General features: G+C 46.8%; 1 protein-coding gene across 1 annotated transcript in view; it reads left to right on the top strand.

Annotated features, from left to right (window-relative positions):
* The window catches only part of LOC117042570 (alpha-2-macroglobulin-like), a 66,078-nt gene that overhangs the window by 40,767 nt on the left and 12,601 nt on the right, over nt 1-12,710 (top strand). Inside the window, exons 19-27 of the mRNA XM_033142110.1 lie at nt 674-908; nt 1,082-1,208; nt 2,520-2,641; nt 3,895-3,946; nt 4,700-4,786; nt 7,269-7,445; nt 9,526-9,610; nt 10,484-10,640; nt 11,735-11,809. Coding sequence (XP_032998001.1) covers nt 674-908; nt 1,082-1,208; nt 2,520-2,641; nt 3,895-3,946; nt 4,700-4,786; nt 7,269-7,445; nt 9,526-9,610; nt 10,484-10,640; nt 11,735-11,809 — 1,117 coding nt within the window. The remainder of the gene's footprint in view (nt 1-673; nt 909-1,081; nt 1,209-2,519; nt 2,642-3,894; nt 3,947-4,699; nt 4,787-7,268; nt 7,446-9,525; nt 9,611-10,483; nt 10,641-11,734; nt 11,810-12,710) is intronic.

The raw sequence follows: 12,710 nt of genomic DNA, 5'->3' as shown, positions 1-12,710 counted from the left end.
AACAACAACAAATTATCATTTATATCCCGCCCATCTGGCTGGGTCTCCCCAGCTACTCTGGGCGGCTTCCATCAAATAATAAAATACATTTAAAATATCACAGATTAAAAACTTCCCTAAACAGGGCTGCCTTTAGAACTTTAGAACTACCTAAATTGTATAGAAATTTATTCATGTAAACGACTACAGTGGCAAGAGTGGTACTTGCCCCAAAAAGGAAAGAAGCAGAAGTCCCAGCAAAGGAAGAATGGATATGAAAACGTATGGAATATGCAAAAATGGCAAAACTTACTGGAAGAATAAGAAATCAAGATAACAAACTTTTAATAAAAGAATGGAAATGGTTAATTGAATATTTACAGACAAATTGTAAACAGATAAAAACACTGGCAGGATTATTGTAATAACCTGCAGTTATATAAGAGTATGTATTCAAAGAAGATAAATAAATGAGCAAGTTAATTTGGATATGCAGAATAAAAAACAAATTTAAGGAGCTGCAGAAAGAGGGGGAAGGGAGTCAAGTTTTAAAATGTCAAAATGACTGTAAAATCAATCGAATGTATATATCTGAAAAGATACACACACACACACACACACACACACACACACAAATAGATGACCTTTGGGACCCCCTCCAACTCTATGATTCTTGTTCTTCTCTGTCCCTCAGCGGCGAGTCCCAAGGCGAGATTGACATCCCCGTGACCATTCCGGACACCATCACCGAGTGGAAGGCGGGAGCTTTCTGCTTGTCCCCGGATGTGGGATTTGGCCTGGCCCAGACTGCCTCCCTCACGGCCTTCCAGCCATTCTTCCTTGATCTGACCTTGCCCTACTCTGTGGTGCGGGGCGAAGCGTTCACCCTGAAGGCCACTGTCTTCACTTACATGCAGCGCTGCATCAGGGTGAGAAATGCCCTAGCTTGGCTCCCGATTCCCGAAAACTCCTCGCCCTCTTTTGCTTGGCATAGAATTTGGATCGCCTAGGCACAGAATCATATTGCTGCAGGCACCCCAGTCTCTTGAGTGGTTAGAGACTTTTATTTCCACCCCGGTAACGCCTTTCTGTTCATGGACAGGTCAGTATATCGTTGGCTCCCTCTGCTGAGTTCGTGGCTACCCCTCTGGAGAAGGAGGAGGAGTCTTATTGCCTGTGTGCCGATGAAAAGAAAACGGTCTCTTGGACAGTAACTCCCAAATCTCTGGGTAAGCAGCAACGCTAAAGGTAAAGGTAAAGGGGCCCCTGACCATTAGGTCCAGTCATGTCCGACTCTGGGGTTGCGGCACTCATCTCGCTCTATAGGCCAAGGGAGCTGGCATTTGTCCGCAGACAGCTTCCGGGTCATGTGGCCAGCATGACAAAGCCACTTCTGGCGAACCAGAGCAGCGCACAGAAACGCCGTTTACCTTCCCGCCGGAGCGGTCCCTATTTATCTACTTGCACTTTGATGTGCTTTCGAACTGCTATGTGGGCAGGAGCTGGGACTGAGCAATAGGAGCTCACCCCGTCAAAGGGATTTGAACTGCCGACCTTCTGATTGGCAAGCCCTAGACTCTGTGGTTTAACCCACAGCGGCACCTGGGTCCCTAAGCAGCAACGCTAGGAACTGGGGAAACTCACCCAGTGGGACAACTGTCTTCTAAACCCTTATACAGTGTCGAACAGAAGTCGAACAGAATCTGTTCCGGAAGTCTGTTTGACTTCCAAAACGTTCAGAAACCAAGGCGCAGCTTCCAATTGGCTGCAGGACGCTCCTGCAGCCAATCGTAAGCCACTGAAGTTGCGTCGGATGTTTGGGTTCCAAAGAATGTTCGCAAACCGGAACACTCACTTCTGTGTTTTCTGCGTTTGGGATCCAAAACGTTCCACTACAGAGGCGTTCGAGATCCCAGGTACGACTGTATATGAAAGGAGTCCTGATTCCTCCTACAGAGTTGCCATATTTAGAGTGCAGTGATGGTGTGGGTTTTGGGGGGGGGGGTTGGTGCATTTCAGGCATGTAAATACTGTATTTTTAAAGGTAAAGGGTAAAGGTAAAGGGACCCCTGACCATTAGGTCCAGTCGCGGACTCTGGGGTTGCGGTACTCATCTCGCTTTACTGACCGAGGGAACTGGCGTACAGCTTCCGGGTCATGTGGCAAGCATGACTAAGCCACTTCTGGCGAACCAGAGCAGCGCACGGAAACGCCGTTTACCTTCCCGCCGGAGCAGTACCTATTTATCTACTTGCACTTTGATGGTGCTTTCGAACAGCTAGGTTGGCAGGAGCAGGGACCAAGCAATGGGAGCTCACCCAGTCGCGGGGATTTGAACCGCCGACCTTCTGATCGGCAAGCCCTAGGCCTACTGTCCCTACTGTATTTTTAGTCCGTGGCAAATTTGGCTACTGCCTACATTTTGGGTATGCATTGATTTCTCTCCCAACTTTAAATAGCCTGATAAGAGTGAAAAGGATTGCAAGGGAACCATGCTATTAACAAAATAGAACGAGGGCGGTCCTTTTTCTCTCTTCCAGGGGAAATAAACTTCACAGCAAGCGCTGAAGCCCTGAACTCTGAACAGCTCTGTGGGAACCAAATAGTGGAGATGCCCAGCAAAGGGCAGAAGGACACGATGATCAAATCCCTTTTGGTCGAGGTACAAGGGCTGCTTTAATCTTGATTGGAGGTTGCATAAGTGTGATGAGAGAGAGAGAGAATGAATGAACGAATGAATGTTTATTTGCATCAGCCACATAAGTGTGATTTTGTGTGCAATAAAGCAGACCTTCCAAGTGTCCCTATTTTCTAGAGACAGTCCCGGATTTACAGAAGCCGCCCCCGTTTCTGATTTGATCTTGGAATGTCCCGCTTTTCCTCCCCATTGTCACTTGAGAAATGTTGGAGGGCATGGTAAAGCAACAATGTTTGCAATAAGATGCCTGGATCATTGGCGGATGATAGAGAGAAAGGGAACTTGCTCTTCCCACTGATTCCTTCATTTTCAGCAATTACTGTAGAACCCCGGGGTACGGACGCAATCCGTTCCGGGTCGCCGTGTGTAACGCGTGCGTGCGTAACTCGAACGTACGTAAAAAAAACCCCGAAAAACCGGAAGCCTTGCCATTGGAGCACTTCTGCGCATGCACGAAGTGCGCAGAAGCGTTCTACGCGTCCGGCGGTGGTGTGCGCTCCGGAAAATACTTCCGGGGGCGGGAGTGCATATCCCGAATGTACGCAACACGAGGTATGACTGTACTGTATTCTTTTGTGTATAAGACAATGGTGGTTTTTTGGTGAACTTGGGGTCATTTTAAATCCACATTGCACAGGGGTTCGGACTTGGGCTCTTGGAATATGGTAACCCCAAAAAGCTCAACAACATTGGCCAACTCCACCCAAAAAAGCTTAACAGTTTTTGGCGATTTCCTGTCAAAAGCTCAGAGTTGTTCTGTTTGATGTCTAAAATATTGACTTCTTAATTTTGGATTTTAAAAGTATGGGTTGCCTTACACATGGAGGTATCATATACATGGAAAAATATGGTACTTTTTGGTAAGGTAGGCTATTTCAGGTTTTACTTCCTGCTTGTTCTCCAAGTTTCAGTTAATGTGAGCTAGCATGTGCTGCCAGTGTTAACTTATCGGCTCTATCTTGGCTGCATGTAAAATTGATATACAGGGACTTCAGGGTGAAGGGTTTGTAATAACTAAATAATATTTAGAATGGCTTTGTTTGCCATGAGGAATACACCTTAAGTTTTCTTTATCTTTCCAACCAGACTATTTCTTTCTGTACACTGCTGGAATGCAGAACTTTTTCGTTCTCAGCCGAGGTGTTAATTCTGCAGAGTTTCTCATTCTCATTCTCATTCTCGCCTCCCCTTTTCTTTTCTCTCCTCTCCTCATGAAGCCAGAAGGTGTTGAGAGGGACGTGGTCTTCAGCAACCTGCTATGTGCAGCTGGTAAGTGTCTGCTACCTGAAGGAGCATCTCCACCCCCATCATTCTGCCTGGACACCAAGATCCAGCTCCAAGGGCCTTCTGGCGGTTCCCTCCCTGCAAGAAGTGAGGTTACAGGGAACCAGGCAGACAGGGCCTTCTCAGTAGTGGTACCTGCCCTATGGAATGCCCTCCCATAAGCTGTCAAGGAAATAAACAACTGTCTTACAGAATACACCAGAAGGCAATCCTGTTTAAGGAAGTTTGTAATGTTTGATGTTTTATCGTGTTTTTAATATTCTGTGGAAACCTAGCCAAATGGGTGAGGTATTATTATAGGCCTCCCTACCCATTTCTCTGCATAAATCTCACATAACTGGTAAGGCCACATCTGCACCATACAGAAACATCATCATTATTATTATCTTCATGTTCAAATATATAAAAGGATGTCATATAGAGGAGGGAGAAAGGTTGTTTTCTGCTGCTCCAGAGAAGCGGACGCGGGGCAATGGATTCAAACTACAAGAAAGAAGATTCCACCTAAACATTAGGAAGAACTTCCTGACAGTGAGAGCTGTTGAGCAGTGGAATTTGCTGCCTTAGGAGTGTGGTGGAGTCTCCTTCTTTGGAGGTCTTTAAGCAGAGGCTTGACAGCCATCTGTCAGGAATGCTTTGATGGTGTTTCCTGCTTGGCAGGGGGTTGGACTGGATGGCCCTTGTGGTCTCTTCCAACTCTATGATTCAATGGGAAAACTCTTTCTGTTCTGCTTGCAGAGAAGTCAAAGTCATCAGGACCTCTTTCTTTAAAGCTGCCAGACAATGTGGTGGAGGGCTCAGCCAGGGCCTCCTCCTGTGTGCTGGGTAAGTCATGAAAACCTGCCACGACTCGGGCTTCACAGAGACACTGTGTAAACGCTCTGAATTCCACGCCATCTGGCCCAGTCTTCACCCTTCCACACATGTTAACGGCTCTCTGCAGTTCCAACGTCCAGGGTTGAGTGTAGTTGCTTATGCAGTCAAGACAGCACCGTCCACTTAGAAGATGTCGGCAGGCTTGGAGGAAGCCCAAGATTTGCAGAAGTAGCCAACCAAGTTGTGGAAGGAGAGCTAAGGGCTTGGGCTGGGGCGGAATGGAACAGCTCAATGTGGATTGAGCATGCCCCATGGACATGGGGTGCTAACTTTTGGGAAGGGAATTCAAGTGGGAGGGGTAATGGAACAGAGTGTCCCGGAAAGGAATGTGTCTATCTGGAACTCAGTGCTACATGCCGTAAATATTTCGCACTTATTTTCTGCTTGTCTTTCCACTTATTGTAGCACATGCTTTCTTGGCCTGGCCTCCCCCTGCCTCCTTAATTATGCCTCCACCTGAGCCTACCCATTTCTCTGGCAACCTGGCACTCATAATCTGTGGGAATTGGACTCTAGTTCCCATTTACAGAACTATGCGAAAGGAAGAGACCGGGTTGTTTAACCCTTTAGCTAGTTCCCTTTCCCGTCCTATAAAAGCACACAAGGCACTCTCTTTTTAAAGTTTAAGTAACAAATAACTTTTACTCAGTGTACTTGCACTTGTTAGATTAAACATACAAGGCAGGTAGGTGTTACTCATGTGGCTAACTAGGGACGTAGGTGGTGCTGTGGTCTAAAGCACTGAGCCCCTTGGGCTTGCCAATCAGAAGGTCAGTGGTTTGAATCCCTGCGACGGGATGAGCTACCGTTGCTGTGTCCCAGCTCCTGCAGTTCGAAAGCATGCCAGTGCAAGTAGATAAATAGGTACCGCTGATAGTCGGTAATCGGCATTTGTGTGTGCTCTGCTTTTCGTCACGGTGTTCCATTGCACCCGAAACGGTTGAGCCTGTTGAATTACGCTGGGTGTATCTTCCACGTCTTCTGTCCATAGGCAGGACGACTGGAACACCTTCACAGCATAATCCAGAAAACCTGGACTCATAACTTCTAGCTATGAGCCCCAACAACAGCAACCAATAAACAGATGCAGTTCTGCTCCGGCGGTTTTAGAAGTAATCCTTCTTTATTTCTACAAGCGAAATCATGTTTACAGAATATACAGACTGTGTGAGTTTGCAGCTTCTCACTCAGCCATCTAATCTACAGCAGAGATAACAGCACACTTCATTCAGAGCTCAGAGTTAGGAACACAAGATCAAAGGACAGTTCCTCCCTCTTCTCTCCCCACTGAATCATCCGATTCTCAGAATGGGAGGGGTGAAAATGCTAACATAGTCATGCTGGCCACATAACCTGGAAAAGCTGTCTGTGGACAGCCTGAAAGCGAGATGAGCGCCGCAACCCCATAGTCGCATTTGACTGGACTTAACCATCCAGGGGTCATTTGCCGTATTTTTTGCCCCATAAGACACACTTTTTCCCTCCTAAAAAAGTAAGGAGAAATATCTGTGTGTCTTATGGAGCGAATGGTGGTCCCTGGAGCTGAATTGCCCAGGGGCCAAAAGAGGATCATGCTTTTTATTTTACAAAGAGAAAAGGGGGTGTTGAAAGGACCCCGCTCAGCAGCTGATCAGCAAGAGATCGGGAGAGAGATAAGAGTCCCTGGCTCCCTTTCAGTCCCGCCCTCTTGCCCCGCCCACCATTGTTGAATGTGCTGCAGAGGGAGGTTGTTTGTTTCCCCAGCGACATGTGACTGGCTGATTACATTATCTGTTTGGAAACTGTAGAAAAGGCTCCCTTTCCTTCAGAAGCTGAAGAAATGTGAGCTGAACCCCATAGAAATGGGGCTTTTCCTCTTTGCTTTTCCCCCTTTGCAAAAGGAGCTTTGCTTTTCTGCCTTTGCAAAAAAAGCTGCAAAACTTTTAGCTGATCCGCAAAAAAACAGGGCTTTTCCCTTTGCAAAAAGCTGCAAAACTTTTAGCTGATCCTCAAAAAAGCAGGGCTTTTCCCTTTGCAAAAAAGCTGCAAAACTTTTAGCTGATCCTCAAAAAAAAAACAGGGCTTTTAGAGGAGGAAAACCAGAAAAAAAAAAATTCTTGTTTCCTCCTCTAAAAACGAGCTGCGCCCTATGGTCCGGTGCGCCCTATGGAGCAAAAAATACGGTACCTTTTATGTTGTATCTCATTAGCACTTAATATTTCTCTGATTCCATCTGGCCATTCTGTCCTCCCACAGCATTTTCATTACAATTCCACCTGAAGCTGTTTTTTTTCCTCCCGCTCCCTGATCTGTGATTTCCTTACAGAATTTTGCAATGCTTTGATGTTTTCTTTTGTCATGCGTTTAACTCGGTGGCTCTGCAGCACCCCCTCATATTCCAACCAGCCCCTTGAGTCCATCTTTGCCCTCCCCTCCTCTTCCCACATCCCAGGGGACGTCCTTGGAACAGCTATAGAGAACCTCCACCAACTTGTTCAGATACCCTACGGCACTGGGGAGCAGAACTTGGCCGTCTTTGTCCCCAACATCTACATCCTGGAGTACCTGAATAAGACTGAGCAGCTGACGGAAGAGGTCAAGACCAAGGCCATCAGATACTTAGTGCATGGTAAGAAAAACTTGTGAAGAGGGGGTGTACGGGGAAAATTCTACATTTGTTGTTTCCTGCAGGGTGGGAGGAACAATGTAGATTCACTCAGTCCATAGCTGTCAACTTTTCCCTTTTCTTGCGAGGAATCCTATTCAGAATAAGGGAATTTCGTTTATAAAAAGGGAAACGTTGACAGCTATATCTCAGTCCATATTTACAAGCATGGACTGAAATCAATACATTAATTAACTACCACACTAGTTGCTGGATTGCTAGTAGGGACCAATTTTAATCACTGGGACTTTGAGCTCAGGACACACTTTGAACCTATTGAGAACCTGAGGGTGGAGTGTCTAATAATAATAATAATAATAATAATAATAATAATAATAATAATAATAATTTATTTGTACCCTGCCCATCTGGCTGGGTCTCCCCAGCCACTCTGGGCGGCATTCAACAAATATTAAAATACATTAGAATATCACAGACTAAAAACTTCCCTAAACAGGGCTGCCTTCAGGTATTTTCTAAATGTCAGGTAGTTGTTTATCTCTTTGACCTCTGATGGGAGGGTGTTCCACAGGGCGGGTGCCACTACCGAGAAGGGCCTCTGCCTGGTTCCCTGTAGCTTTGCTTCTCATGGTGAGGGAACCGACAGAAGGCCCTCTGCGCTGGATCTCAGTGTCCGGGCAGAATGATGGGGGTGGAGATGCTCCTTCAGGTATACCTGGACCGAGGCCGTTTAGGGCTTTAAAGGTCAGCACCAACACTTTGAATTGTGCTCGGAAATGTAGAGCCAATGTAGATCTCTGAGGACCGGTGTTATGTGGTCCCGGCGGCCACTCCCAGTCACCAGTCCAGCTGCTGCATTCTGGATTAATGGCAGTTTCCGGGTCTTCTTTTGATGCCCACATAGCCTCTGAGCATCCATCACCGCCCCGTTGGCTGTATGGCTGAGTAGCCTTTCCTCCCCTGAAAAGTACATAAAGCCAAAGGAGGAAGTTGGAAGAGTGATGCTCTTTCTCACTTCCTCCTTCAAATCTATGTGCTTTACAAGGCTCAGATTAATTCTGCTGGATCCACTCAGATCCCTTGAATCAACTAGTTGTGTGTTTGTGTACCCACTTTATTTCTGTCTCTGTGGGCTGGTGAGTGGATAGCAGCATTTATCAATGAGGTTATGAGTTTGTTTTGTTCTTGTTTTTATCATGTATTTTGTGTCATTATTTTGTATGTTTCTTAGTGTGAACTGCCCTGAGATCTTTGGGTGAAGGAAGGTGTACAAGTTTAATTTTAAAAAAAATGGATTTAAAAAAAGTTAAATGATATGCTATCTTACTGCTTCCTTTTCCCAAAATGGCATATTTGACGAGTTTTGGGTAGCATTTAGGAAAACACTGAATGTAGCATTGCCATAAATCAAGAAGGATACTGACAAGCTGGAACGTGTCCAGAGGAGGGCAACCAAAATGGTCCAAGTTCTGGAAACGATGCCTTATGAGGAACGGCTTAGGGAGCTGGGTATGTTTAGCGTGGAGAGAGAAGGTTAAGGGGTGATATGATAGCCATGTTCAAATATATAAAAGGATGTCATATAGAGGAGGGAAAAAGGTTGTTTTCTGCAGCTCCAGAGAAGCGGACACGGGGCAATGGATTCAAACTACAAGAAAGAAGATTCCACCTAAACATTAGCAAGAACTTCCTGACAGTAAGAGCTGTTTTGACAGTGGAATTTGCTGCCAAGGAGTGTGGTGTTTGATGGTGTTTCCTGCTTGGCAGGAGGTTGGACTGGATGGCCCTTGTGGTCTCTTCCAACTCTATGATTCTATAAAGAGCACACTCCTCTCCTATTATTGCAGAAGTAGACATAATTCACAAAATGATCCGCGCAAAATGGAAAAGTAGTCCTTGTTTATCAGGTTTCAGAACTGTAAGTCTCAAGAAAATATTCAACCTTGCGCTTTTTTGTTGCATTACAGTTCTTACCACTTCTTTCCTTAGAAGATGCCTCTGTTGAGTTTTGGGTAAGTTGCAAATTTAATCAAGAAGATTAAAAAAGGACCAAAAAAACACCCTGATTATGCTTCCATTTCAGGCTACCTGAGGCATCTTAACTTCAAGCACACTGATGGCTCCTATAGCACCTTTGGACAATATAACCCGGGCCCAGGAAACACCTGGTGAGATTGACAGAGGCCGCCTCATTTACGCAAGGCATATATACATGTTGAGCAGGGGGAGCTTACCTGGTTGAGTTACCTTGAAAGTCCAAATACACCATGTCAGCTGGCTCACCCTTATCTATATGCTTGTTGACACTCTCATAGGGCTCTATAGGTTTGTGGGACAGGACTTGTCCTTGCAGAAGCCATGCTGGTTCTACTTCAGAGGCTTGTTCTTCTATATGCTTGGTAATTTTATCATTGACAGATGTTAAGCTAACCAGCCTGTAATTTCCACAATCCCTACCCCAGGATATATTCTATCTTAATACAATTCTGTATTCCTTTGCTTGGGACGCGGGTGGCGCTGTGGGTTAAACCACAGAGCCTAGGGCTTGCCGATCAGAAGGTCGGTGGTTCGAATCCCCACAACAGGGTGAGCTCCTGTTGTTTAGTCCCTGCTCCTGCCAACCTAGCAGTTTGAAAGCACGTCAAAGTGTAAGTAGATAAATAGGTACCGCTCCTGCGGGAATGTAAATGGTGTTTCCGTGAGCTACTGTGGTTCGCCAGAAGCGGCTTAGTCATGCTGGCCACATGAACTGGAAGCTGTACACTGGCTCCCTAGGCCAATAAAGCGAGATGAGCGCCGCAACCCCAGAGTCCGCGACTGGACCTAATGGTCAGGGGTCCCTTTACCTTTACCTTTATTCCTTAGCTTAAGCTATCAATTTTTTGTTTCATACGTGAAAATGCTTTCCTGGTGTTGCAACCCATATTATTCATTCTGAGGTCCTATCAAAGGGCACATTTCTGGGCTTCTACCTTTCCAATTTCCTCAAATGCATTTGTGACTGGTGACTGACTCTGCTGTGCTCTGCGGCTTTCTTGCAGGCTGACGGCTTTTACGCTCAAGTCCTTTTCCCGAGCCAGACCCTACATCTTTGTGGACGAAAAACACATCCAGGATGCTCTGGCCGCTCTGGCTAACAGCCAGAAAGAGAATGGCTGCTTCCATGGCGTTGGGACCCTGGGGAACAACGCTCTGAAGGTACAGAGAGAAGGAGAGAATGCAGTCAGAACCAACCTCAGAAACAAAAATTCACCAATGTGATTTGTGTTGGCCTTTTGGGCTTAATTAAGTTGGGAAGTGTCATGGTGTGGTTATCTTATGTTGTTCTATTGAGCTCTTTCTGAGGCCTCTGTACTGTCGAAGTTGTAGTGTGGAAGATACCATGAAAAGAGAAGATAGGTGGGAACATAGATCCCATCTCTGGGGTGCCATAATAATAATAATAATAATAATAATAATAATAATAATAATAATAATAATAATAATTTATTATCTATACCCCGCCCATCTGGTTGGGTTTCCCCAGCCACTCTGGGCGGCTCCCAACAGAATATTAAAAACAGGACAAAACATCAAGCATTAAAAACTTCCCTAAACAGGGCTGCCGTCAGATGTCTTCTAAAAGTCAGATAGTTCTTTATCTCCTTGACATCTGCTGGGAGGGCGTTCCACAGGGCGGGTGCCACTACTGAGAAGGCCCTCTGCCTGGTTCCCTGTAACCGCACTTCCTTCAGTGAGGGAACTGCCAGAAGCCCCTCTGCGCTGGACCTCAGTGTCTGGGCTGAACGATGGGGTGGAGACACTCCTTCAGGTGTACTGGGCCAAGGCCATTTAGGGCTTTAAAGGTAGCCCCACGTAGAGCGCATTACAGTTTGGGTGCCCGGCTGGGTGACCCAATGCATTGCACGTGTGACATCACATGGTGCGACGAGGCCCAATGGGGTTCATCACAGCTGTGGGAGGACCAAATGGGGCCCATCACACCCTCTGGAAGGCCCGGCAATACATGCGCAACAGGCACCCCCAATGTGGGGCGGAACCTGGAGCACCTGGGCGGGAAGCAGTGCAGAACTGGAGTGGGGAGTAGGAATGGGACCATTTGCTTGGAAACCATCCATGAAAGGAGACCAATGTGGACCGGAGCTCTCAGTATGGTGGACAGCCAGAAGAAGTGCATCCTAGCATCAGGTGGGTTTTGGAGAAGGTGGATCTTGGGAGGAGCTGTCGGGGGATGGAGAAGGGCCTTCACATACCCCATGGAGCTGAGGCCTCTTCTGCTTTCTTTCCTACAGGGTGGGGTGGATGACGAGACCACTCTCACTGCCTACATCACTGCTGCTTTGCTGGAGAGCGGCCTGCCTCTCAATGTAAGTATCTGTCTTGTCCTTCCCGAAGCCCATTGCGGAACAAACAGTCACACAGGGCACGCAGGCAGGTGCCCCTCACAATGGCAGCTGACTGTCTCTTGGCAAATTCCCAATCAAAGAACAAGTGGGGTCCATGTTTCCTTCTCAAGCATAGCAACCAGCCTTCTTTCTCTTGCAGAGGGCAGGAGAACCCATGACCCTCCAGATCTTGTTGGACTACAGCTTCCATCTGCCCCAGTCAACGTGGCTAATGCTCAGGGATGATGGGTTCTGTAGTCAGCCACAGATGTTCTCTAACTCAAGTCTAGCAAGTGGCCTTCATGCGTTCTGTGGCGGGAATTTGTTTCACTATCCTGGCAGAGCTGAGAATTTTCCTGGTTTGCTTAAGATAGGTTTTCTTCATTCCGGTGGGGGAGATGCAGGACACATTCATCAGATGAAGGGTGGTATAGTGTCAGGGCTGAGCCAGTACGTTCGAGTTGCCCGGATGTGGGAGAGAACTTCCGGGGAGAAGAAGAGGACACTGTGCCTGAGGGGGAGGGAGCTGGAGGAGCTAGTGAAGGAAGGGCAGTGTCTTCAGGTGTAGAGAGACAGGAAGTGGCTGCAAGCGAGCCAACAGCTCCACAGGGACAGCAGGGGTTAACGGCTCCTCTTCATCCTGGAGAGATGTGACTAGTGGGGTGCCACAGGGTTCTGTCTCGGGCCCAGTCTTATTCAACATCTTTATCAATGACTTGGATGATGGACTTGAGGGCATCCTGATCAGGTTTGCAGATGACACCAAATTGGGAGGGGTGGCTAATACCCCTGAGGACAGGATCACACTTCAAAATGACCTTAACAGATTAGAGAACTGGGCCAAAGCAAACAAGATGAATTTTATTTTATTTTATTTTATTTT

This window comes from Lacerta agilis, chromosome 2, assembly GCF_009819535.1.
Source record: "Lacerta agilis isolate rLacAgi1 chromosome 2, rLacAgi1.pri, whole genome shotgun sequence".
NCBI lineage: Eukaryota > Metazoa > Chordata > Lepidosauria > Squamata > Lacertidae > Lacerta > Lacerta agilis.
This window is presented reverse-complemented; position numbering and strand designations above follow the sequence as displayed.